The following is a 27,713-nucleotide window of genomic DNA, read 5'->3' as shown; positions in this document are numbered from 1 at the left end:
TGAATAATGTGTAAATAATTTAGAGGTGATTCAGCAGAAGGAGTGCTTTAGTTAAGGCACGTAAAGATTACACTGGGAAACAAATCGTGATCTAGATAACTAGATCAATCTAACTGCGCAGATTAAACAGCTAACAGATACAGAAACACCGCTGTGCTCCGGAACAGGAAGTGATACAATACCGCAGTGAGAGCCAACCACCAGTAGAGGCAAAATTAAATGCTTCAAAGCACTTACCTGTTGGTTAAAAACTTCCACAGCTTTCAGGGTGTGTAGTGTGGCAGTTCCTGCTAGCTGCACATCAACATGGTGTTTTAGGATTTTAAAAATGAGTTTTGAGTGTATTCACCTCCTTTACAAAAATGCCTCAAGTGAATGTTACAACATAATGTTACTTTGTAAATATTGCTGTGTTTTGCAGTGCTCAGCATACTCAACAGTCCGCTGGGTAACATCTTGGGAAAGCCCCCCAGCTACCTGCCCACGGAGTCCATGAGCATGACTGCTGACTTCCTGGAGAAGTTTCCTGGCATGGCTCGCGTGGCAAACAGATTGGACTCTCGCTCCTTTTTGGATTCTCGTTCCAGCAGTCCTGTGGACTCGGAGACCAGTGGCTTCAGTTCTGGCTCAGACCACCTCTGCGATCTACTCGTATGGCTGTTACTCACTACCGATGTTAGATTTGTTTGTTTGGTTGTGGGCTTCTAAATCAAATGACCAAAAAAGAGGCTGATGGGGACAAATATGAATAATTGAGAGATTAAAGGTTATTAAAAATGCAGACTTTATGCTCTTCATGCACCTCGATATGAATCGGTCAACACCTCAGGTAATGTGGTGCTTCTTCACTACTGGGATTGGGTCTTGAGTACCAAGCTGTTAGCTTCCTGGGACTAATTATAACTGCAGGATAAGGTTGTTCTTGGCTCTGGCATGTTGATATGACCTTGGACTTCACATAAATTTGGAACAATTGTCTAGTGCACAGTCCATGCTTGGTTTACATTCTTTAGTTTCTTGTTGTCGGTGCAAATTATGGCGAGAGTGGGATGTGAATCACGTTTATTTTAATTACATAATTGGCTTCAAAATTTTCAGCTGGAAGCTATTAGTGATATACTTGGCTACATCTGCATAAAGTACAAATCCTGTCATGAAACTGAAAAAATTCAAGTGTTAAGAATGTAACTCTTGACATTTTACCATGTGGCATGTAGCGTTCTTCAACCTACACTACAAATTGAGAAATGTCAAGTAAGTTAAGAATTTCATATAGCTATGCATAATTAAAAGCTTTCAGCTGAAAAATAAATTGGAAACCAATACAATGAAGGTGACAAAATTTGAGGGCATTTTTTTTCCCCCTTTTGTTTTTGCAAACCACACTTTAATGGTCATACTTTAATAAGAGTTTAACCTGGACTGTTTTCACCTTCAGTTCTGCTGTTTCAAAGTTAAAATCTCAATAGAAAGACTTCATGAATCAGATATATTTTTTGGGGGGGGGTGTCAATGACTAGATCAAGGCTTAACCAGGTCAGCAGCATAGAAATCTACCAGTTCATGCAACAGTCACATTTTAAACATTACTATCTTATAAAAATGACTTGATATAGATGAAATAACACATTTAACAGGTGTTTTGCTGCGTTCACACCGGATGCTACAAATTCGTGTCTCTCTGCTTTAGCTGCGAAAATTCGCCCCAATGCGTCATCAAATAGGAGGAGCTTCCATTCCGCTTGCCGTCAAGTCAACATGGCGGACCTTGATCACACGGAGCGAGTTGCTGTGCTTTATTTGTTGTGGAAAGCTGACAAATGTCACCAGCGGCGCCGTCCCTGGGTTCACAACATCCTCATGAGATGTTTCATTATTTGCTGCAGGAGCTGTCTGGATGACGACCACTTTCAGCGGTACTTCTACCTCTCCAGGACCCAGTTTGAGGACCTCCTGTTCGCGAGCGCACATGTGAACAATTTCAAAAAAACAAAACAAAAAAAAACTGGCTGCCGCTGCAGTTCCTCGCTCTTCCCTCAAACTGTCATAATTGTTATAAACCAGTCACCATTTGTTTTTTTTATACATCTGTGTAGTTAATAAAATTATCTTCACGGACTTTGTTCGCACGCACACGTGAACAAAAAACTGGCTGCTGCTCACTCTTCCCTCAAACTGTCATAATTGTGAAACAGGGGAGGTGATGGTCTAGTGGTTAAGGGGTTGGGCTTGAGTCCAATAGATCATGGGTTCAAATCCCCCCCGGCTGGAAAATCACTAAGGACCCCTGGGCAAGGCCTTTAATCCCCTATTGCCCCCAGTGTGTAGTGAGCACCTTGTATGGCAGCACCCTGACATCGGGGTGAATGTGAGGCATAATTGTAAAGCGCTTTGAGCATCTGATGCAGATGGAAAAGTGCTATATAAATGCAGTCCTTTTACCATTTAAATAAAGGACAAAAGGATCATAAGTCCTGCTCACAGGCTGGCTGCCAGACACAGGACATGTCCACATCAAGTATAAACTCCAGACATCTCCACATCACTACATATCCAGTCCCTGATTGGTCATCGCGGCGTGACAAGATGAAAAAGTTTAAATTTTTCAACTTGGAAGAGGGGGATGCGATGCACCACAAACGTGCCAGTCGCTTTATTCGCGTTGCTTTATTCCCGTCCATCGTGTCGCATTGTGGCTTGAACTTCTGTGGCGCCACCATGCGTCCTTCCATAGGCATTACATGGCAACCTGTCACTGCCATCGCTTGCGTGGCGTCCAGTGTGAACGCAGCAATAGACTTGTGGAGCTCGGGGTGGGGGTGCATGTGTGGACAGACTATCCTTAGCTAATAACAGCCTCAGAGCAGCAGTGCTAATTGGAACTCCAGTGAAATAGTTCCTCTATTTAAATGGATATTCAGTGTTTTATGCGGGGGGGGGGGGTTAAATGTTTTTGATCAGATTTTTGCAAGATTACCTTGATTTATAGTGTAGACTTCCAGCTTTAATTCAATGGCTCTAACAAGTACAATTGAAATTGCATATTTTAAAAATTCCTCACTTGTCAGAGCCTATGTGTCATTGGTCAAACAATAAATGATATAAATTCATGCCATTTCTAGGCAAGTCATGGGATGAATACATTGGTCCATCGCTTGACTGTTGGAATTCATTTACATTAATCATTAAGACGAGGGTTATAGTACTAATTTCAAATCTCTCTAGAGTAGGTGGTTCTCAGATTAATCGTACATTATGGTTTTAATTCTTGATATAGCACTATCACATTGTATAGTATATGGGCAGCGCTGGAAGTGACTTTTGTGTTGCAAATCACCGGCACTACAAGCTTCATCCCTTTGTAGACAAGTGTACTGTGTGAACTACAAAAAAAACCCCAAACATGCTTGAGATTATAATTTTGGTCCTCATCTCTCCAGTGAAAACATTTGTATTAGTCTCCTAGTACTATACTGGTAAAGCACCTAATGTTTTTTGTTTTTTTTTCTCTTGGACTTTTCTCTGCAGTCATCTTTGAGGATTTCCCCTCCTCTACCTTACCTTCAGTCAAACATGCAGAAGGACTCCCTGCGGTTGGGGTCCAGCTTGGACCACAATGACAGTAGCTCACCCTTAACTCCTCCACCAAGTGTCAGCCCTTCCTCTTCAGCAATTTCTCGCCGCTGGCCGACAGGCTCTCTCTGGCCTGGCTTGGATGTGCTTGACCAGTCTGACAATGCGTTTAGCATTGAGAGGGAGGCCCGCCTTCACAGGCAGGCTGCAGGTGAATATACACTTAAAGTTCTTGCACAATGCTGTGGAAATTATTTGCTCCTTTGTATATGATTAAGTTCTTTCAGATATTGAAACTAATACAAAGCTAAAAATATTCAAAATTTTTAAAGTACTAATTGCCAGTTGGTCATCATGCTCACATGGCTGTAGCTTACAGTGCATCCAGAAAGTATTCAGTGTTTCACTTGATCAACATTTTGTTATAGCCTTATTCTAAAATGGATGAAATTCATTTTTCCCTCAAAATTCCACACAGGTTTTTATTTTTTGCAAATTTATTAAAAATAAACTAAATTCATTTACATAAGTATTTGAAGCCTTTGCCATAAAGCTCAGGTGCCTCCTGTTTCCACTGATCATCCTTGATGTTTCTACAGCTTAATTGGAGTCCACCTGGAGTAAATTCAGTTGATTGGACATGATTTGGAAAGACGCATCTGTCTACATACAACCCCAATTCCAATAAAGTTGGGATGTTGTGTAAAATGTAAATAAAAACAGAATTCAGTTGTGATTTTCAAATCCTCTTCAACCTATATTCAATTGAATATACCACAAAGAAAAGATATTTAATGTTCAAACTGAAACTTTTTTGTGCAAATATTTACTCATTTTGAAATGGTCATTTCAAAAAAGCTGGGACAGTGGTATGTTTACCACTGTTACATCACCTTTCCTTCTAACACTCAAGTGTTTGGGAACTGAGGACACTAACTGTTGAAGCTTTGTAGGTGGAATTCTTTCCCATCCTTGTCTGATATACGACTTCAGTTGTTCAGCAGTCCGGGGTCACCATTGTCGTATTTTGCGCTTCATAATGTGCCACACATTTTCAATGGGTGACAGGTCTGGACTGCAGACAGGCCAGTCTAGTACCTGCACTCTTTTACTACGAAGCCACGCTGTTGTAACACGTGCAGAATGTGGCTTGGCATTGTCTTGCTGAAATAAGCAGGGACGTCCCTGAAAAAGACGTTGCTTGGATGGCAGCATGTGCTGCTCCAAAACCTGAATGTACCTTTCAGCATTGATGGTGCCATCACAGATGTGTAAGTTGCCCATGCCATGGGCACTAACACACCCCCATACCATCACAGATGCTGGCTTTTGACCTTTGCGCTAGTAACAGTCTGGATGGTCTTTTTCCTCTTTTGTCCAGAGGACACGATGTCCATGATTTTCAAAAACAATTTGAAATGTGGACTCATGAGACCACAGCACACTTTTCCACTTTGTGTCTGTCCATTTCAAATGAGCTTGGGCCCAGAGAAGGCGGCGGTGTTTCTGGATGTTGTTGTTTGGCTTTCGCTTTGCATGGTTTGAGTTTTAACTTGCACTTGTAGATGTAGCAATGAACTGTGTTAACTGACAGTGGTTTTCTGAAGTGTTCCTGAGCCCACACGGTAAGATCCTTTACACAATGTCAGTTTTTAATGCAGTGTTGCCTGAGGGATTGAAGGTCACGGGCATTCAATGCTGGTTTTTGGTCTTGCTGCTTACGTGTAGAAAGTTCTCCAGATTCTCTGAATCTTCTGATTGTATTATGGACTGTAGATGATGGAATTCCTAAATTCCTTGCAATTGAACGTTGAGAAACATTATTCTTAAACTGTTGGACTATTTTTTTTTTTTTCATGCAGTTTTTCACAAAGTGGTGATCCTCTCCCCATCTTTGGTTGTGAATGGCTGAGCCTTTTGGGGATGCACCTTTTATACCCAATCATGACACTCACAGTTAGTGTCCTCAGTTCCCAAATGCTTATTGAGTGTTGTTAGAAGGAAACGTGACATAACACAGTGGTAAACATGCCACTGTCCCAGCTTTTTTGAAACATGTTGCAAGCATCCATTTCAAAATGAGCAAATAATTGCACAAAAACAATAAAGTTTATCAGTTTGAACATTAAATATCTTGTCCTGGTGGTTTATTCAATTGAATATAGGTTGAGGAGGACTTGCAAATATTCAGTTTTCATTTACATTTTACACAACGTCCCAACTTCATTGGAATTGGGGTTGTATAAGGTCACACAGTTGAGTCAGAGCACAAACCAAACATGAAGTCAAAGGAATTGTCTGTGGACCTGAGACAGGATTGTCTGGGGAAGGATACAGAAATAGTCAAAATATTTTCTTTGCTAGCGCGATATCTCAAGAACTAGTTGACCAGGGTGAACTCAGTTCGTCTGTATTCACTCCCTTTGTCTGCTTCAGATTCATTTGGCTCAAATCTGTCATCTGATCAATAAATATAACTGCCACGTTAGTGTTTTGAAGTGTCTCTTGTTAAAGCTTTTGGACACTATTTTTCCCTCCTAGCTGCTTGTGGGGATTGACATTTTCAATGCAGCAAGGCTACTGATGTACCTCTGTCACATTAAAAGTGCCTTGCCACACAAGATGAGCTGTAGATAATTTCTGATTCTGGGAGCGATGAGAGATGGTTTCATCAGCCAGGTTCTTAACAAATGCATTATTGGCAACGAAATGAATATTTTATGTAATTTGACGTCCAGTCAAAGTGGATCACACTGGCATGACAGTGTTGAGGTGCCTGAAGATTGCAGCATTTCAGCTGTCTCATGAAAGCAGTACCACTGCAGGGGTAACTACCAAAATGTTAAACTCACAGTTCAGTCATTCAGTTCATTTTTAAACAGGACAAAACTCATGAAAAGAATGGTGACACAAAAATCATGCCGTTTGCACTGAGATTCATTTTAAAACATTATGTAAAACATTGGACACGTTTTCAGGTGTTGGACAGTATGTCTCATGGCCATGTTCTGTTAACTTCATATCTCTTCTGGGGGACCATCTTGGTTTTTTATTTTCACAGCAACAAAGTTCCCCTTCTTGAGGTGTTTTTATCCAAATGAACTATATTTACATGAATTTAAATGATTACTTATTTATTTTTGAAACTTTTAAATGAAACAATACTTTGTATTGTATTGTCTTTACAAGAGTATTAAAAATAATGAATTGCATGTAGGGCAGTTGCCTTTGACTGCAGCCACACTCGCACCAAATCACTTGTGATTTCTATTATGAACAGATGAGTGGGTCTATTCTGCTTCTAATAGTGACAGTCTTATGGATAGGTCTGTCCAAGTGTACTTGTTTAGTGATTCTTTCTGTGGTCATCTAATGCAGAGTCACTAATAAGCAGTTGCACTTTGCGTACACATCCATCTTCACTTGGATACACTGATGACTTTAGCAAGTTTCCAGTCATTTCTGGGTGCTGTATCATGTATGATCACTGTCATTGACTTTAGCATTTCACCTTGTTTTCTGCCATTTTTGTCTTTGCTGTAGGCTCAACAAGTATTCTTTTCTGCATCTGTGCCACAACTCATTGGCTAGGTATTGCACTCCACACCATCTCTTGCGAAGGTACAGGTCCTCCTTTATAAAGTCTTCTGGTAGTAGTATTACTGACAACTTCACGGTCAAGAGATGATTGGGTGTAAGTGGTTGAGGTCCAGTAGGATCGTTGAGTAGGTGTGGGGTGATGGGTCTGCTGTTTACTATAGCCATCACTTCGTAAAGATAGGTCCTTAATGATGAGCTGTCTAATGTTTGGGATGACTGACCCAGAATGGAGATGAACACACTTCTGATTGTACGGATTTGCCTCTCCCAGGCTCCACCCATATGACTGGCAGAGGGAGGGTTCATGACAAACTCGCAACTCTAGTTGCTTCAGGCTTTCCTGGTCCATTTCCTTTACTGCTTCCAGGAACTCTCGTCTTGCTCCAACAAAGTTGGTACCTTGAGCTGACAGAAGCTGACGCACATTTCCACGTAGGGCAATAAAGGCTCAGAGTGAGTTGAGAAAAGCGTCAGTTGACAGATCGAGTAACTCTATGTACTGCGCTTGAGCACAAGCACGTAAACAGCAGTCCATAGCGTTTTAACTTTTTCCTTCCTTCTTTGACATAAAACGGGCCAAAACAATCCATCCCACAATAGGTGAAGGGAGGGGTTGTCTCCATTCTCTCACTGGGCGGGTTTGACATTTTCTACTCTTCTGTTCGTCTGAATTTCCTGCATTTGACACAGTTGTAGATATAGGATGACACTGCTTGACTACATCCAAGTATCCAAATGCCATTTGCTCTCAGTTCATTTATCATCATGCCACAGCCTGTGGTGTATATGTTGATGATAGTGATCAATCAGTAATCTTGTGACGTGGCTGGTTTTTGGTAAGATAGCTGGGTGCTTGACATACGGATGTAATGTAGCTTGCTCTAATCTACCTCCCACTCTAAGGATGCCCTTGGGGTCCAAAAAGGGATAGTCGGTAGAGCTTACTTGTCTTTAGTTAACTCTTTTCGGGACTGAAGCTCCTTGATTTCTTTGGAGAAGACTGATTTTTTTTAACGAAGGCCATGATTTTAAACTCAGCTTCTTGTCTTTCGAGACTTGAGGCTTCATTAGTTTGCTTTTGCATATTTTTGAATTCTTTCACAAATCTAACGAGCCTTGCGATTGCTTTGACTAATCTTGACCAGCTGGAAAATCTCAAAACATTCTGCCAGAGAATCCACCTTTGTATCTGTGGTGTACAACAGCTTTGTGTACTTCTGGGTCCTCTGCATTAAGTTCTCCCACCTTAATATCTCCACTGGGAAGCTTTTCTTGCCAGAGAAAGCATGGTCCACAAAACCAGTTGGAAGTGATGAGGTCTTTCACATTGATTGATGCATGGTCAGCGGGATTGTCCTGTGATGCAACATATTTCCACTGTGTTGGTTTAGTACTGTCTTTGATATGTTGGACACGATTCGCTACAAAAATGTGGAAACATCTCGCTTTATTTCTGATATATCCCAAGACAACTTGAGAATCCGTCCAGAAGAATTCTTCAGCATTTTCTAACTCCAATTCAGCTTTGAGCATGTCACTTGGGCATATAGCAATGACTGCTGCAGACAGCTCCAGCCTAGGTACTGTCGTTACTTTGGTGGGTGCTACTCTGGACTTGGCGAATACAAGTGAGCAATGGATTTGTCCTGATTCACTGATGGCTCTTAAGTAGGTACAGACTCCATATCCTGCAACACTTCCATCTGAGAAATGGAGTTCATATTTCTGAACTACTTGAAAATCCTTGGGAAGGTAGCAACGGTCAATCGTGACATCTGCAAGGTTCTTGAGATCCAACAGCCAGGACTCCCACCGTGGCTTGAGTTCACTTGAGTGGTTTGTCCCAGTCTGCTTTGTCACAACACATTTGTTGTAGTATTTGCTTGCCAAGTAGCACGAAAGGTGACACAAACCCAAGAGGGTCGTAGATAGAAGCTACAGTCAACACTCCTCTTCTGCAAAGTGGACGCTCGTTCACAAATGGTCTGAAGCGATACACCACTTGATGCCAAGAGCTCTTTCGGTCTGTTGCTCACCAAGCGCGAGGTCTTGGTTTCTTACTGTCTCTGCACAGTCTTCTTTAGGAAGAGAGTCAAGTACTGGTTGGCTGTTGGAAATAATAGGGATTTGAATTGTACAATAACTCTCGATTCAATTCGATACCGATTCTTGGGGTGACGATTCGATTCAGAATCGATTTTCGATTCAAACAGCTCTGAGAAAGTTATATTACTTAAATGATTAAGAAAATGCAGCTTGACAAGGTTAATCAAGTGATTCTAGATGTAAATTTACTCATCTGCTTTGCTTGTTTGGAGTCGGCTGGCAGTTTAGCGAAGCGCTGGTCAGTAGTCGGCAGATACCGCTGCTCCCCTCTTTTAGCTCCGGGTGATGGCGTAGCATGTGGGCTTGGAGATTTGAAGTGTTTCTGAAGTACTTGACTTTCATTTTGCAGATTTTGCACACTGCACAACTGTCAAGCTCCTTATTACGCAGCATATACAACCCCTGGCAAAAATTATGGAATCACCGGCCTCGGAGGATGTTCATTCAGTTGTTTAATTTTGTAGAAAAAAAGCAGATCAGACATGACACAAAACTAAAGTCATTTCAAATGGGAACTTTCTGGCTTTAAGAAACACTAAGAAATCAGGAAAAAAAATTGTGGCAGTCAGTAACGGTTACTTTTTTTAGACCAAGCAGAGGAGAAAAAATATGGAATCACTCAATTCTGTGTAAAAAATCATGGAATCATGAAAAACAAAAGAACGCTCCAACACATCACTAGTATTTTGTTGCACCACCTCTGGCTTTTATAACAGCTTGCAGTCTCTGAGGCATGGACTTGAGTGACAAACAGTACTCTTCATCAGTCTGGCTCCAACTTTCTGATTGCTGTTGCCAGATCAGCTTTGCAGGTTGGAGCCTTGTCATGGACCATTTTCTTCAACTTCCACCAAAGATTTTCAATTGGATTAAGATCCGGACTATTTGCAAGCCATGACATTGACCCTATGTGTCTTTTTGCAAGGAATGTTTTCAGTTTTTGCTCTATGGCAAGATGCATTATCTTGAAAAATGATTTCATCATCCCCAAACATCCTTTCAATTGATGGGATAAGAAAAGTGTCCAAAATATCAACGTAAACTTGTGCATTTATTGATGATGTAATGACAGCCATCTCCCCAGTGCCTTTACCTGACATGCAGCCCCATATCATTGACTGTGGAAATTTACATGTTCTCTTCAGGCAGTCATCTTTATAAATCTCATTGGAACGGCACCAAACAAAAGTTCCAGCATCATCACCTTGCCCAATGCAGATTCGAGATTCATCACTGAATGACTTTCATCCAGTCATCCACAGTCCACGATTGCTTTTCCTTAACCCATTGTAACCTTGTTTTTTCTGTTCAGGTGTTAATGATAGCTTTCGTTTAGCTTTTCTGTATGTAAATCCCATTTCCTTTTGGCGGTTTCTTACAGTTCAGTCAGACGTTGACTCCAGTTTCCTCCCATTCGTTCCTCATTTGTTTTGTTGTGCATTTTCAATTTTTGAGACATTGCTTTAAGTTTTCTGTCTTAACGCTGTCTTCCTTGGTCTACCAGTATGTTTGCCTTTAACAACCTTCCCATGTTTGTATTTGGTCCAGAGTTTAGACACAGCTGACTGTGAACAACCAACATCTTTTGCAACATTGCGTGATGATTTACCCTCTTAAGAGTTTGATAATCCTCTCCTTTGTTTCAGTTGACATCTCTGGTGTTGGAGTCATGATTCATGTCAGTCCACTTGGTGCAACAGCTCTCCAAGGTGTGATCACTCCTTTTTAGATGCAGACTAATGACCAGATCTGATTTGATGCAGGTGTTAGTTTTGGGGATGAAAATTTACACGGTGATTCCATAATTTATTCCTCAAAATTGAGTGAGTCCATATTTTTTTTTTTCCTCTGCTTGGTCTACAAAAGTAACCGTTACTGACTGCCACAATTTTTTTTTCCTGATTTCTTAGTGTTTCTTAAAGCCAGAAAGTTGCCATTTGAAATGAACATCCTCCGAGGCCAGTGATTCCATAATTTTTGCCAGGGGTTGTAATAAAATCCAAAATGCACCCAAACATTTGTCTTCAGCAAAGACGGTGCTGGCTGAATTAGCTCTTCGTCTGCCATGCTAAGCTGCAGCTCACGAATGTTTGAAGCACGCCGGATCCTCCTCTCATGGGGACGCTGTAGTACGGAAGCCGTTGCCTGACAAACAGTACACACAGCGAGTAAGAAAATGTAAAAAAAAAAAAATGCTTTTTAAAAATCAATTCTTGGACATTTTGGATCGTTTCAGAATCGTAATAAGAATCACGATTCGGATGTGAATCGCGCCCCCCCGACACCCCTAAGAAATAAACTTATGGAGTTGCAATTTGCCAGTACTGCAGAGTTGCCTTGCTTCATTTACCAGGTGGATTGCTTCCTTTTCTGAATGGAAACTGATCAGGCCATCATCCACGTAAAAGTTTCTCTCAACAAACCTTATTGCTGATTCACTGAACTGTCCTTGACCTTGTGCCACGATGTACTTGAGGCCAAAGTTTGCACATGCTGGTGATGAAGCAGCTCCAAACAGATGGACACGCATGCGGTAGACAGACGGAATAGAGTGGAAATCTCCATTGTCCCACCACAGGAAGCGACAGTTGTCTTGATCTTCTGCTCTGAGCCTGAACTGATGAAACATGCATTCTGTCACACATCACTGCAGCTGGACCTTACCGAAATCTGCACAGGACTCCTACCAGTGTTGGTTAACTCTGGCCCTGTCAACAGGTGGTCATTCAACGAGATTCCGTCATACTTTGCTGAACAATTGAACACTCTTATTTTTCCAGGTTTCTGAGGATGGTACACCCCATGGTGCCGTATGTACCAGGCCGGGCTTTTGTCCAGTTCTTCAGGAGGCACCTTTTCTGCATCTCCACACTCTGTGGTTTCATTCATAAACTTGGTGTAGTCTTTGTGATATTGTTTCTCTTTCAAATCTTTTCTTTAAGCACTTCAGTCGGTGTTCTGCACAGATCTTGTTGTTTGGTAGACTTAGTCTGTCGTCTTTAAATGGCAAGGGTAGCTCACAGTGTCCATCTTCTTGCATTTTCACTCCATCTATTATTGAAATGAAGTGCAAATCTTGCGAGAAATGACTCTTCCACTTTCCTTTCATTGAAATTGGACTCAAGCATTTTGATCACATCTAATGGTGTGACTACTTCCTTGACTTGTGTACGACAGATGTAATGTACTTCCTTTGCCAACTGATCGGATGGTGGACTGGGTGTCACTTCCTTGACAATAATCCTGTGGCTGCATCCAATAACATCTCCATAGTTGATACAAGGATCAGCACCTCCTACTATTGTCCATCCAAGATTTGTTCTTTGGGCAAAGGGCTCATTGTCTTTTCCTGCCACTACTTCTCTGGGTACCAGTGATTGTAAACAGTTATAACCTATGAGAAAACCAACATCGCATTCAATCAGAGGGGCAATCTCTTCTGCAAGATGTTCTGAGGCCGTGCTCTTGCTATCTTTGGTGTGGGAATATGACTTGGATTGGCAGGGATGTACTCTCTTGTATATGTCAAGGGAAGATTAATTCTTTAACGAGTAGAAGCCTCTGACTTGTAACCCTGTGAGCTTTTGGCTTGGAATGACTATCTTTGGGTGACAAAGTAGAGAGCTTTAATTGCACACCTTTCGTTTGTGTCCAGAGCATCTGCCTTTTATGGCAGAATAAATGTCACTCTGACTATCCAAAAGGGCGTATACCAGTATTTCCTGTTCTGGGTTGCTTGTTGTGGATAACCAAACTGGAACAATTGTAGATGCGAGATCACTGTCACTTTGGATCACACGGTTTGAGATTGCCTTGCTTGATGTTTCTTTACTTTCAGGTTGGTCACAATCAAGGCTATAGATACAAAATACAGATGTTATATCAGAAACACTAAATCATATGTCATTAAGAAGTACTTTTGCTTTCAGCATCTGCATATGAAAAAAAACTTCATGTTGCCGAAAAAATGGTTTGATTAATCCTAATATTTAACAAGTTATGACCAGAAACGTGGTGCATTTTTAAATTAAATTAGGCGTTATTCTGTCACTTTAAAATTGATGCAGCATGTTTTATTTTATAACAATAAAGGTGTGGTAGTCTTTTATGTAAATGTTTTTCTATGATATAAACAAACGTTTTCTATTTTCAAAAGATTTCATCAATTTCGGGTTATCTGAGAGACAGCTACATAGTCTTACAGAAATGAGTTACACCATTGTAAAATTTCATTTTCAAGACAATATTGAATGGAAATGCTGAATGAAAGTCATCCTTTGGTCTTTAATGTTTGAAGTCTCAAGGGTGTCTAAAAAAAAACAGATTTAATGTGGCCAGAGCAATATTTTGTTTTTGGCGATGATCGCACTGCATGGTCTCAGATGTGCAGAAAATCCTGTAGAGTCCGTGACATAGCTATATTTAAAAATAGCCTGGTGAGTGTAACTTAGGTAGTTTTATTGTCCTATGTTAGGATAATTAGAGGATATAAGTTGAATGGAATAAATAATTAGGTCCTATACCTGTTATGATGAAGGCTATAGGTAGCACCGTGTCACGGAGTCTACATGTGTAGAGTCCGTGACAGTTTTAAAATAGTACATGAGTGATTCTATCAGTATCCATGATGAAGTGCTCTATCTATATTGAATACAGTTTAAGCCTTATAACAAAACATATACCAATTTTTTGAAGTAAATGGTAAAATAAATGACTCTGGTATTAAGGATATCCTTTCTGTTGTAGAGTCCTTGACAGTCAAAATGTGACTTTGCCTCTGTCTTAATATTGTCACCAAAAAAATTGGCTAGTGATACATGAATAAAATTTTGGATTATTTTGCACTAGACATTAGTCTTCATAATGGGTCTCAATTCAAAGAAAAATACTTGCTTTAATTTTTGTCTTGAGGTGACTCACCTTAAGACACCTTGACTGTGACTGACCCGTTTGTTCTTTAGTAGGTTTGGTTTCCTTTGACTGTCATTGTCCTTATTCTGTTTGGACTCCTTGTCTTGTTCGTCACACGAACACGTTGGCTGTTTTCCCTTGCATATGTTACAGATACTCCTCTTTTCACATTTCTTGGATAGGTGTCCAAAGCTGAGACAGCCGAAACAGTCCTTTTGATTGTACAAACTTGACTCTTTGGGTTATCGCTTTTCCATGAACTTTCGACATGTCTGAATGTTGTGATTTTAATCTTTCACAGAATACACACTTCTTTGTTTTCTCTTCTGCACTGCTTGCAAATGTCTTTTCTGACATTTCGAGTTTTTGGAAGTTTCACTTTCTCTGAGTCATTGGCTTTGAGCGCATGTAGTGACGTCACAGGGTTGCACACTATCTTGGCCTCTCTTGTGACAAAGTCAACAAAGTTGCTGAATGTTGGAAATGAACCACATTCCTCTTCAGTCTGCGTGACCCTTCTATTCCATCTAGCTACAAGCCAATTGGGAAGCTTGCTTAGCATTCTCTGGTTCTCAGTGCAGTCATTTAGTACTTCGAGACTATCTGGAACATTGCTGCTTCACAGCCTCTGAGAAAGTCTAAGAACTCTTAGTTCAGCACTGTCTTTCCTTCCAATCTTAGGCCACAATGAAAGCTTATCTCTGAAAGCCTTGGCGATTACAAATGAACTTCCATATCTTTCCTCCAGAGTGTCCCATGCTGCGTGGTATGCCATATGTTACCAACAGGAAGTAACTCTCAACTGCCTTTCTTGCAGGACCACAAACATACTTGCGGAGGTAGATCTTCTCAGTCACAGGGATATTCTTTGTCAGCTTTTGAAATGACATTTTCCAATCCTTGTACTTGATAGGATCGCCATTGAAAACTGTGGGCTCTGGTACTGGTAGCTGGCTAATGTTGATGGATTCTGTTAAAGCTTTATGACCCCAGAAGGATGTGGCAGGGAATAAATCATAACCAACTAGAAAATGCTAGGTCTGACGCCTCGCTGGCAGAGGAGCTGAACCACTTCTTTGCCCGCTTTGAAGTAGACAGACCAGCAGCAACTCCACACCCACTACCCTCCAACACTTCAGGAACACGAAGTGAGACGTGTGCTGAAGGCGGTGAACCCCAGGAAGGCGGCTGGCCCCGATGGTGTACCTGGAAAGGTACTCAAAGCGTGTGCTGACCAACTGGCTGGAGTTTTCACCTGCATCTTCAACCTGTCCCTGTCGCAGGCCATCATTCCACTCTGCTTCAAATTCTTCATCATTCCAGTTCCAAAGAAGTCAGCAGTGGAGAGCATAAATGACTACAGGCCTGTTGCACTTACGCCTGTGGTCATGAATTGCTTTGAAAGACTAGTCTCTCAGCACATCAGAGCCTGTCTGCCTCCCACTCTGGACCCCCACCAGTTTCCCTACAGGGCAAACCGCTCCACAGAGGGCGCTATCACCACAGCTCTCAACACCACCTGGAGCACCAGGGGAGCTATGTGAGGATGCTCTTCCTGGACTTCAGCTCAGTCTTCAACCACATCATTCCAGAGATCCTGGTCCAGAAACTGACACATCTGGGCATCTCCACCCCCATCTGCCAGGGGATCAAGGACTTCCTCACAAACCGCCCACAGTCTGTGAAACTTGACCCCCACCTTTCCCCCACCATCACACTCGGCAACGGTTCCCCTCAAGGCTGTGTACTGAGCCCCCTCCTGTTCACCCTTTACACGCATGACTGCTCTCCGACCCATCCCACAAACACCATCATAAAGTTTGCGGATGATACACCGTGATTGGGCTCATCTCAGGGGGGGATGAGACTAACTACAGAGACAAGATGAATCGACTGACAGCGTGGTGCTCAGCTAACAACCTGCCGCTGAACACCACAAAAATAAAATAAATAATCCTGGACTGACCCAGCCCCGCTCTACATCCAAGGGCGCTTCGCTCTGACTGCAGGCTTACTTGTAGTTCCTAGGGTTTGTAAGAGTAGAATGGGAGGCAGAGCCTTCAGCTTTCAGGCTCCTCTCCTCTGGAACCAGCTCCCAATTCGGATCAGGGAGACAGACACCCTCTCTACTTTTAAGATTAGGCTTAAAACTTTCCTTTTTGCTAAAGCTTATAGTTAGGGCTGGATCAGGTGACCCTGAACCATCCCTTAGTTATGCTGCAATAGACTTAGACTGCTGGGGGGGGGTTCCCATGATGCACTGAGTGTTTCTTTCTCTTTTTGCTCTGTATGCGCCACTCTGCATTTAATCATTAGTGATTGATCTCTGCTCCCCTCCACAGTATGTCTTTTTCCTGATTCTCTCCCTCAGCCCCAACCAGTCCCAGCAGAAGACTGCCCCTGCCTGAGTCTGGTTCTGCTGGAGGTTTCTTCCTGTTAAAAGGGAGTTTTTCCTTCCCACTGTCGCCAAGTGCTTGCTCACAGGGGGTCGCTTTGACAGTTGGGGTTTTTCTGTAATTATTGTATGGCTTTGCCTTGCAATATGAAGCGCCTTGGGGCAGCTGTTGTGATTTGGCGCTATATAAATAAAATTGATTTGATTTTGACTTGAAGGGGACTGTGTGGAAAGGGTCAGCTCCATCAGGTTCCTGGGAGTGAAGCTCTCTGACAGCCTCCCCTGGACTGCCAACACCACAGTGGTGGTGAAGAAAGCCCAGCAGCGACTCCACTTCCTGAGGGTGCTCAGGAGGAACAATCTGGAGGAGAAGCTGCTGGTGTTGTTCTACAGAGCCACCATCGAGAGCATCCTGACATACTGCATCACAGGGTGGTACGGGGGGTGCTCAGCAGCAGACAGGAGAGCGCTGCAGAGGGTGATCAAAATGGCCCAGAGGATCACTGGTTGCTCTCTGCCCAGCCTGGAAGACATTGCCAGCTCTCGCTACCTCAGCAGAGCTGCCAGCATCAGCAAAGACACATCCCACCCCAGCAACCACCTGTTTAACCTACGACCCTCCGGCTGACAGTATAGGTCAATCAAAACTAGGACAAACAGACTCGGGGACAGCTTTCTTCCCAGAGCAATCACTGCACTGAACAATAACAAATCACTCTAATCCCCACCTTCAGGTTTCTTGTGCAATATCTGTAAACCATGTGCAATTTTCCCATGCAATATGATTCCAGTTGTATATAATTCTCGTTCTACATTTTACTTGGTCCACATTTTATTTTATTTTACTTTATTTTACCTTATGGTTTTATTAGTTGTACATATACTCTGAATAATTTACCGCTAAAAATTACTCTCACCATGGAAAGCACATTTTTGGAGTTCCACTCAAATCTCGTAATGCAAATTACAATGACAAAGGCGATTCTGATTCTCTTTGGCTAGTGCTGTTGCTTCATCTTCCTGTGTGGCATTGCTTATAGGTTGCCCTCTTGTGGTGGTTTGTGGCATAGCAAATGGCTGTGCAGTGGATTGAGGCTAGAAGATGCAAGATTGCATTCAGGCTGACTAACTTAAGTGTGGTCTTCCTTGATTTGCTCCTTTCATTCAGAATGTCTATTTCTTTGAGTTGCTTTCTTGCTCATACACTTTATGGCGTGCTTTGGCAGCATTCATTTGCTTTACGGTTTCTAAGCGTTCATGCGCTCTTCTCTTTTTCTCTAATACTCTGGTTTTCAGCATTCTCTGCTTGTTTTGCAAGCGTTTCTTTCATTCGTGTTCCATTTCTTTCATCACCTTGAGAATGGCTTCAGTTGCTGCCAGTTCTGCTGCTGCTTCTTGCCTTTTGACAGATAACTTACTTGAGCAGCTTGGATATTTGAGGCTGCTGAAATGAACACTGAGCCAGCTTCACTCCAACGCACTGATCTCTTTTCTATAACTCATCTTCTTCTGCTGCAAGATTTTCTCGTGCTTGTTGTATGATCTTTTGAGAAACTGTATGGCATGTGTCCACTCTGCGACGAGTGTCTCCATCAGTAGTTTCACAACTACGAAGCTCTTCATAAGCTCGTCTCACTTCAGAAGTATGTTTGATTTGAACAATGTGATCGTGCAGTTTTCTGCTAACAGGTCCATCAAGCGCTGTTTCAGCTTGTTTAGCAGCAGTTTTCCATTTGTCATAACTGACTTTGAAGCGAGCTTGAAGCTTATTTACTCTTTCTTCATGCAGTGCTTGACCTTTCTCAGTGAGTATTCTCATTCTTACACTTCTCCTTAAGCCCTCTTCTGCAGCAGCTTGACTTGCACGTCCTTCTGTTAGACTGGTGTCTGAAGCTTGTTCTATGAGACCTCCTTCTTGCTGCAACTTCACAGCTTCAGTGTCAGTCTTGTTGGCTGGCCTTGTCACTGTATGTCCTGTGTAGGTACTTTAGGCTTTATTACTTAACTGCAAACTTGTAGTTCAGACCACAGCAGGTTACCCCTTTAAGCACTAATAGAGTCCCTTTAAAGTTAGCAAGGTTAATCCATTTCTTCACATTTAACTTGTTCTAAACATGTTACTTGGTGGTAGGTTAACCACACTGTGCTCCTGGACCCCGATTGCCTCTGGTTTGGATAGTCTGTGCGTGCATCTGTCTCTCTCTCGTCCTCCCCCCACACACTTGGCCCAATATGTCATCAGAACTAAGACAGAGAAATATATAAAAAAAAAACATAAATTAGCTCACAAAATACAGAGACCTTACACAAAATAAAACAGAAATTCAGATGAATAAAGCAGTACAACAGAAACAACAAAAAAAAATTACCTCATTGGCCGCATTTACTCAAAAGGAATAAAGGTGACTTCACACAGCTTCCCCTCACTGCAAAACACCTCTTCTCCTCGTGTGGCTTCTAATGTGCACCAATTAACTATATCCTCTGAACGTGCAGAACGAGTTACCCTTATTCTTGAGGTGTCTTTTATCCAAATGAACTATATTTACTTGAATTTACTTTAAATGATTACTTATTTATTCATGACCCTTTGAAATGAAACAATACTATGTATTGTCTTTTTACAAGTGTATTAAAAAATAATGAATTACATATATGGCAGTTGACTTTGACGGCAGCCACAATCTGTAATCAGTGTTGTACTAAAAGTATGTCTCTCCCTTATTCGTTCTGCTTGTCTAGTATGTGAGACACAAATAGAAGTGTAGTAAAACCTATTCTGGTTAGTTTTGGCAGCTGTGCACATTGAATCCTGAATTTTCACTAAACTTGGCTTCTGGATTTGTCAGCGGTGAATGAGGCCACATTCACCTGGAGTGGCCAGCTGCCCCCCAGAAATAACAAGAATCCTCTGTACTCCTGCAAAGTCTTTCTTGGTGGAGTTCCTTGGGACATCACAGAAGGTAAGTGCTGCTGTGACCATACAATGATTAATCATGAAATAAGTGATTAATGTGGCAGTGATTAAAGCTGTGTACCTGTAAGAGTAATCGAACTTAATTCAGCCAACAACTTCATTTTTAGTTAACAGTGTAGCGCGGAAGTCAGAGGTAGTGTAAAAACAAAAAAAAACTAAGTCACCGGGAACAGATGAGATTGACCCTGAGATGCTGAAATCTCTGGATAATGTTGGGCTGTCATGGCTGACATGCCTATGAAATGTTGCGTGGAAGTTTGGGACAGTACCTCTGGAATGGCCGTTCTTGTCGTTAAAAAAGGAGGCTGGAGACTGTGTTCCAACTAAAGAGGAATCACTTTTAAGCCTCCCTGGGAAAGCCTATGTCAGGATATTCAAGGAGAGTTAGTCAAACCTCACATTCAAGAGGAGCAGTGTGGGTTCTATCCTGGTCATGGAATGGTGGACCAGGTCTTTACCCTTGCAAGGATACTAGTAGGGGCTTCAGAGTATGACCAGCTACAGCCAGTCTACATGTTTTCCATGTACAACCAGGTCCTTCAGGGTATCCTGTGGGGTGGTGCTGTGGGAGTATAGGATACTGGAACCGCTGCCACACAATCAATCAATTTTTTTATATAGCGGCAAGTCACAAACAGTTGCCCCAAGGCGCTTTATATTGTAAGGCAAGGCCATACAATAATTATGTAAAACCCCAACGGTCAAAACGACCCCCTGTGAGCAAGCACTTGGCGACAGTGGGAAGGAAAAACTCCCTTTTAACAGGAAGAAACCTCCAGCAGAACCAGGCTCAGGGAGGGGCAGTCTTCTGCTGGGACTGGTTGGGGCTGAGGGAGAGAACCAGGAAAAAGACATGCTGTGGAGGGGAGCAGAGATCGATCACTAATGATTAAATGCAGAGTGGTGCATACAGAGCAAAAAGAGAAACACTCAGTGCATCATGGGAACCCCCCAGCAGTCTGTCTATAGCAGCATAACTAAGGGATGGTTCAGGGTCACCTGATCCAGCCCTAACTATAAGCTTTAGCAAAAAGGAAAGTTTTAAGCCTAATCTTAAAAGTAGAGAGGGTGTCTCTCTCCCTGATCTGAATTGGGAGCTGATTCCACAGGAGAGGAGCCTGAAAGCTGAAGGCTCTGCCTCCCATTCTACTCTTACAAACCCTAGGAACTACAAGTAAGCCTGCAGTCTGAGAGCGAAGCGCTCTATTGGGGTGATATGGTACTACGAGGTCCCTAAGATAAGATGGGACCTGATTATTCAAAACCTTATAAGTAAGAAGAAGAATTTTAAATTCTATTCTAGAATTAACAGGAAGCCAATGAAGAGAGGCCAATATGGGTGAGATATGCTCTCTCCTTCTAGTCCCCGTCAGTACTCTAGCTGCAGCATTTTGAATTAACTGAAGGCTTTTTAGGGAACTTTTAGGACAACCTGATAATAATGAATTACAATAGTCCAGCCTAGAGGAAATAAATGCATGAATTAGTTTTTCAGCATCACTCTGAGACAAGACCTTTCTGATTTTGGTGGTTGGCTCTCACTGCGGTATTGTATCACTTCCTGTTCCGGAGCACAGCGGTGTTTTTCTGTATCTGTTAGCTGTTTAATCTGCGCAGTTAGATTGATCTAGTTATCTAGATTACGATTTGTTTCCCAGTGTAATCTTTACGTGCCTTAACTAAAGCACTCATTCTGCTGAATCACCTCTAAATTATTTACACATTATTCACTTTGCGTGTTTTTAGGAATCCGCTAGCTTAGCGTAGCTACTAGCTCTTAGCCGATTTAGCATGGCGGCTTCTCCTGTCTCTCCCGCACTTTTCTGCTCTGGGTGTGAAATGTTTAGTTATTCCTCGGCCTCCTTTAGCAGTAATGGTACTTGTAATAAGTGTATCTTATTCGTAGCTTTGGAGGCCAGGCTGGGCGAATTGGAGACTCGGCTCCGCACCGTGGAAAATTCTACAGCTAGCCAGGCCCCTGTAGTCGGTGCGGACCAAGGTAGCTTAGCCGCCGTTAGTTCCCCTCTGGCAGATCCCGAGCAGCCGGGAAAGCAGGCTGACTGGGTGACTGTGAGGAGGAAGCGTAGCCCTAAACAGAAGCCCCGTGTACACCGCCAACCCGTTCACATTTCTAACCGTTTTTCCCCACTCGACGACACACCCGCCGAGGATCAAACTCTGGTTATTGGCGACTCTGTTTTGAGAAATGTGAAGTTAGCGACACCAGCAACCATAGTCAATTGTCTTCCGGGGGCCAGAGCAGGCGACATTGAAGGAAATTTGAAACTGCTGGTTAAGGCTAAGCGTAAATTTGGTAAGATTGTAATTCACGTCGGCAGTAATGACACCCGGTTACGCCAATCGGAGGTCACTAAAATTAACATTAAATCGGTGTGTAACTTTGCAAAAACAATGTCGGACTCTGTAGTTTTCTCTGGGCCCCTCCCCAATCAGACCGGGAGTGACATGTTTAGCCGCATGTTCTCCTTGAATTGCTGGCTGTCTGAGTGGTGTCCAAAAAATGAGGTGGGCTTCATAGATAATTGGCAAAGCTTCTGGGGAAAACCTGGTCTTGTTAGGAGAGACGGCATCCATCCCACTTTGGATGGAGCAGCTCTCATTTCTAGAAATCTGGCTAATTTTCTTAAATCCTCCAAACCGTGACTATCCAGGGTTGGGACCAGGAAGCAGAGTTGTAGTCTTACACACCTCTCTGCAGCTTCTCTCCCCCTGCCATCCACTCATTACCCCATCCCCGTAGAGACGGTGCCTGCTCCCAGACTACCAATAACCAGCAAAAATCTATTTAAGCATAAAAATTCAAAAAGAAAAAATAATATAGCACCTTCTACTGCACCACAGACTAAAACAGTTAAATGTGGTCTATTAAACATTAGGTCTCTCTCTTCTAAGTCCCTGTTGGTAAATGATATAATAATTGATCAACATATTGATTTATTCTGCCTAACAGAAACCTGGTTACAGCAGGATGAATATGTTAGTTTAAATGAGTCAACACCCCCGAGTCACACTAACTGTCAGAATGCTCGTAGCACGGGCCGGGGCGGTGGATTAGCAGCAATCTTCCATTCCAGCTTATTAATTAATCAAAAACCCAGACAGAGCTTTAATTCATTTGAAAGCTTGTCTCTTAGTCTTGTCCATCCAAATTGGAAGTCCCAAAAACCAGTTTTATTTGTTATCTATCGTCCACCTGGTCGTTACTGTGAGTTTCTCTGTGAATTTTCAGACCTTTTGTCTGACTTAGTGCTTAGCTCAGATAAGATAATTATAGTGGGCGATTTTAACATCCACACAGATGCTGAGAATGACAGCCTCAACACTGCATTTAATCTATTATTAGACTCTATTGGCTTTGCTCAAAAAGTAAATGAGTCCACCCACCACTTTAATCATATCTTAGATCTTGTTCTGACTTATGGTATGGAAATAGAAGACTTAACAGTATTCCCTGAAAACTCCCTTCTGTCTGATCATTTTTTAATAACATTTACATTTACTCTGATGGACTACCCAGCAGTAGGGAATAAGTTTCATTACACTAGAAGTCTTTCAGAAAGCGCTGTAACTAGGTTTAAGGATATGATTCCTTCTTTATGTTCTCTAATGCCATATAACAACACAGTGCAGAGTAGCTACCTAAACTCTGTAAGGGAGATAGAGTATCTCGTCAATAGTTTTACATCCTCATTGAAGACAACTTTGGATGCTGTAGCTCCTCTGAAAAAGAGAGCTTTAAATCAGAAGTGTCTGACTCCATGGTATAACTCTCAAACTCGTAGCTTAAAGCAGATAACCCGTAAGTTGGAGAGGAAATGGCGTCTCACTAATTTAGAAGATCTTCACTTAGCCTGGAAAAAGAGTCTGTTGCTCTATAAAAAAGCCCTCCGTAAAGCTAGGACATCTTTCTACTCATCACTAATTGAAGAAAATAAGAACAACCCCAGGTTTCTTTTCAGCACTGTAGCCAGGCTGACAAAGAGTCAGAGCTCTATTGAGCTGAGTATTCCATTATCTTTAACTAGTAATGAGTTCATGACTTTCTTTGCTAACAAAATTTTAACTATTAGAGAAAAAATTACTCATAACCATCCCAAAGACGTATCGTTATCTTTGGCTGCTTTCAGTGATGCCGGTATTTGGTTAGACTCTTTCTCTCCGATTGTTCTGTCTGAGTTATTTTCATTAGTTACTTCATCCAAACCATCAACATGTTTATTAGACCCCATTCCTACCAGGCTGCTCAAGGAAGCCCTACCATTATTTAATGCTTCGATCTTAAATATGATCAATCTATCTTTGTTAGTTGGCTATGTACCACAGGCTTTTAAGGTGGCAGTAATTAAACCATTACTTAAAAAGCCATCACTTGACCCAGCTATCTTAGCTAATTATAGGCCAATCTCCAACCTTCCTTTTCTCTCAAAAATTCTTGAAAGGGTAGTTGTAAAACAGCTAACTGATCATCTGCAGAGGAATGGTCTATTTGAAGAGTTTCAGTCAGGTTTTAGAATTCATCATAGTACAGAAACAGCATTAGTGAAGGTTACAAATGATCTTCTTATGGCCTCGGACAGTGGACTCATCTCTGTGCTTGTTCTGTTAGACCTCAGTGCTGCTTTTGATACTGTTGACCATAAAATTTTATTACAGAGATTAGAGCATGCCATAGGTATTAAAGGCACTGCGCTGCGGTGGTTTGAATCATATTTGTCTAATAGATTACAATTTGTTCATGTAAATGGGGAATCTTCTTCACAGACTAAAGTTAATTATGGAGTTCCACAAGGTTCTGTGCTAGGACCAATTTTATTCACTTTATATATGCTTCCCTTAGGCAGTATTATTAGACGGTATTGCTTAAATTTTAATTGTTACGCAGATGATACCCAGCTTTATCTATCCATGAAGCCAGAGGACACACACCAATTAGCTAAACTGCAGGATTGTCTTACAGACATAAAGACATGGATGACCTCTAATTTCCTGCTTTTAAACTCAGATAAAACTGAAGTTATTGTTCTTGGCCCCACAAATCTTAGAAACATGGTGTCTAACCAGATCCTTACTCTGGATGGCATTACCCTGACCTCTAGTAATACTGTGAGAAATCTTGGAGTCATTTTTGATCAGGATATGTCATTCAAAGCGCATATTAAACAAATATGTAGGACTGCTTTTTTGCATTTACGCAATATCTCTAAAATCAGAAAGGTCTTGTCTCAGAGTGATGCTGAAAAACTAATTCATGCATTTATTTCCTCTAGGCTGGACTATTGTAATTCATTATTATCAGGTTGTCCTAAAAGTTCCCTAAAAAGCCTTCAGTTAATTCAAAATGCTGCAGCTAGAGTGCTGACGGGGACTAGAAGGAGAGAGCATATCTCACCCATATTGGCCTCTCTTCATTGGCTTCCTGTTAATTCTAGAATAGAATTTAAAATTCTTCTTCTTACTTATAAGGTTTTGAATAATCAGGTCCCATCTTATCTTAGGGACCTCATAGTACCATATCACCCCAATAGAGCGCTTCGCTCTCAGACTGCAGGCTTACTTGTAGTTCCTAGGGTTTGTAAGAGTAGAATGGGAGGCAGAGCCTTCAGCTTTCAGGCTCCTCTCCTGTGGAACCAGCTCCCAATTCAGATCAGGGAGACAGACACCCTCTCTACTTTTAAGATTAGGCTTAAAACTTTCCTTTTTGCTAAAGCTTATAGTTAGGGCTGGATCAGGTGACCCTGAACCATCCCTTAGTTATGCTGCTATAGACGTAGACTGCTGGGGGGTTCCCATGATGCACTGTTTCTTTCTCTTTTTGCTCTGTATGCACCACTCTGCATTTAATCATTAGTGATCGATCTCTGCTCCCCTCCACAGCATGTCTTTTTCCTGGTTCTCTCCCTCAGCCCCAACCAGTCCCAGCAGAAGACTGCCCCTCCCTGAGCCTGGTTCTGCTGGAGGTTTCTTCCTGTTAAAAGGGAGTTTTTCCTTCCCACTGTAGCCAAGTGCTTGCTCACAGGGGGTCGTTTTGACCGTTGGGGTTTTACATCATTATTGTATGGCCTTGCCTTACAATATAAAGCGCCTTGGGGCAACTGTTTGTTGTGATTTGGCGCTATATAAAAAAAAAAATTGATTGATTGATTGATTTAAACTAACATATTCATCCTGCTGTAACCAGGTTTCTGTTGGGCAGAATAAATCAATGTTGATCAATTATTATATCATTTACCAACAGGGACTTAGAAGAGAGAGACCTAATGTTTAATAGACCACATTTAACTGTTTTAGTCTGTGGTGCAGTTGAAGGTGCTATATTATTTTTTCTTTTTGAATTTTTATGCTTAAATAGATTTTTGCTGGTTATTGGTGGTCTGGGAGCAGGCACCGTCTCTACGGGGATGGGGTAATGAGGGGATGGCAGGGGGAGAGAAGCTGCAGAGAGGTGTGTAAGACTACAACTCTGCTTCCTGGTCCCAACCCTGGATAGTCACGGTTTGGAGGATTTAAGAAAATTGGCCAGATTTCTAGAAATGAGAGCTGCTCCATCCAAAGTGGGATGGATGCCGTCTCTCCTAACAAGACCAGGTTTTCCCCAGAAGCTTTGCCAATTATCTATGAAGCCCACCTCATTTTTTGGACACCACTCAGACAGCCAGCAATTCAAGGAGAACATGCGGCTAAACATGTCACTCCCGGTCCGATTGGGGAGGGGCCCAGAGAAAACTACAGAGTCCGACATTGTTTTTGCAAAGTTACACACCGATTTAATGTTAATTTTAGTGACCTCCGATTGGCGTAACCGGGTGTCATTACTGCCGACGTGAATTACAATCTTACCAAATTTACGCTTAGCCTTAGCCAGCAGTTTCAAATTTCCTTCAATGTCGCCTGCTCTGGCCCCCGGAAGACAATTGACTATGGTTGCTGGTGTCGCTAACTTCACATTTCGCAAAACAGAGTCGCCAATAACCAGAGTTTGATCCTCGGCGGGTGTGTCGCCGAGTGGGGAAAAACGGTTAGAAATGTGAACGGGTTGGCGGTGTACACGGGGCTTCTGTTTAGGGCTACGCTTCCTCCTCACAGTCACCCAGTCAGCCTGCTTTCCCGACTGCTCGGGATCTGCCAGGGGGGAACTAACGGCGGCTAAGCTACCTTGGTCTGCACCGACTACAGGGGCCTGGCTAGCTGTAGAATTTTCCACGGTGCGGAGCCGAGTCTCCAATTCGCCCAGCCTGGCCTCCAAAGCTACGAATAAGCTACACTTATTACAAGTACCGTTACTGCTAAAGGAGGCCGAGGAATAACTAAACATTTCACACCCAGAGCAGAAAAGTGCGGGAGAGACAGGAGAAGCCGCCATGCTAAATCGGCTAAGAGCTAGTAGCTACGCTAAGCTAGCGGATTCCTAAAAACACGCAAAGTGAATAATGTGTAAATAATTTAGAGGTGATTCAGCAGAAGGAGTGCTTTAGTTAAGGCACGTAAAGATTACACTGGGAAACAAATCGTAATCTAGATAACTAGATCAATCTAACTGCGCAGATTAAACAGCTAACAGATACAGAAAAACCCCGCTGTGCTCCGGAACAGGAAGTGATACAATACCGCAGTGAGTCAACCACCAGTAGAGGCAATCCAGTAGGCTGTGTACTGCATTCTCTGCATCATGTACCTGTTCCTGCTGGGGTGTTGGACTCCGCCAGGGCCGCCTCTTGTCACTAGTCCTGTTCGTGATGTTCATGACAGGATTTCAAGATGCAAGAAGAGCTGGAGGGTGTCCAGTCTGGTGACCTAAGAATTGCTTCTTTGCTTTTTGCAAAAGTGGTTCTGTTGCCTTAATCTCAGCATATGGAGCTTCCTGAAGGAAGGAAAAAAGTAAACAAGTCGCAAATTGTAGAGAAAAGGTGGACAAAACAGCTTTCTACTTTTCCCATCACCGAATAGCCTGCGAATCAAGAGCGCAAAAGGAACAAAATGAAACCGAAGCAAACATTGATCTTGACACTTTAAACGAAACGAGCCTGGAACTACTGCTGGAGCAGTGTGTCTGCCTCCTGCTCTGCGTTCCAGGGCTCGGCGCTGGACAGAGTTCTGTAGCGCCTGAGTCCTGGAGACTGAGTTCATATTGGT

At 42.3% G+C, this 27,713-nt stretch overlaps 1 protein-coding gene across 4 annotated transcripts in view; it reads left to right on the top strand.

Moving 5' to 3' along the window:
• Positions 1-27,713, top strand: part of LOC117501184 (cytoplasmic polyadenylation element-binding protein 1-like) — a 119,981-nt gene that overhangs the window by 51,403 nt on the left and 40,865 nt on the right. For all 4 annotated transcript variants that reach the window (XM_034160055.1, XM_034160047.1, XM_034160039.1 and 1 more), the window contains 3 exons: positions 422-651; positions 3,529-3,784; positions 19,435-19,548. In XM_034160055.1, coding sequence (XP_034015946.1) covers positions 422-651; positions 3,529-3,784; positions 19,435-19,548 — 600 coding nt within the window. The remainder of the gene's footprint in view (positions 1-421; positions 652-3,528; positions 3,785-19,434; positions 19,549-27,713) is intronic.

This window comes from Thalassophryne amazonica, chromosome 2 (assembly GCF_902500255.1).
Source record: "Thalassophryne amazonica chromosome 2, fThaAma1.1, whole genome shotgun sequence".
NCBI classification, from domain to species: domain Eukaryota; kingdom Metazoa; phylum Chordata; class Actinopteri; order Batrachoidiformes; family Batrachoididae; genus Thalassophryne; species Thalassophryne amazonica.
The sequence above is the reverse complement of the archived record's forward strand: the minus strand, read 5'-3'. Positions and strand labels throughout refer to the sequence as shown.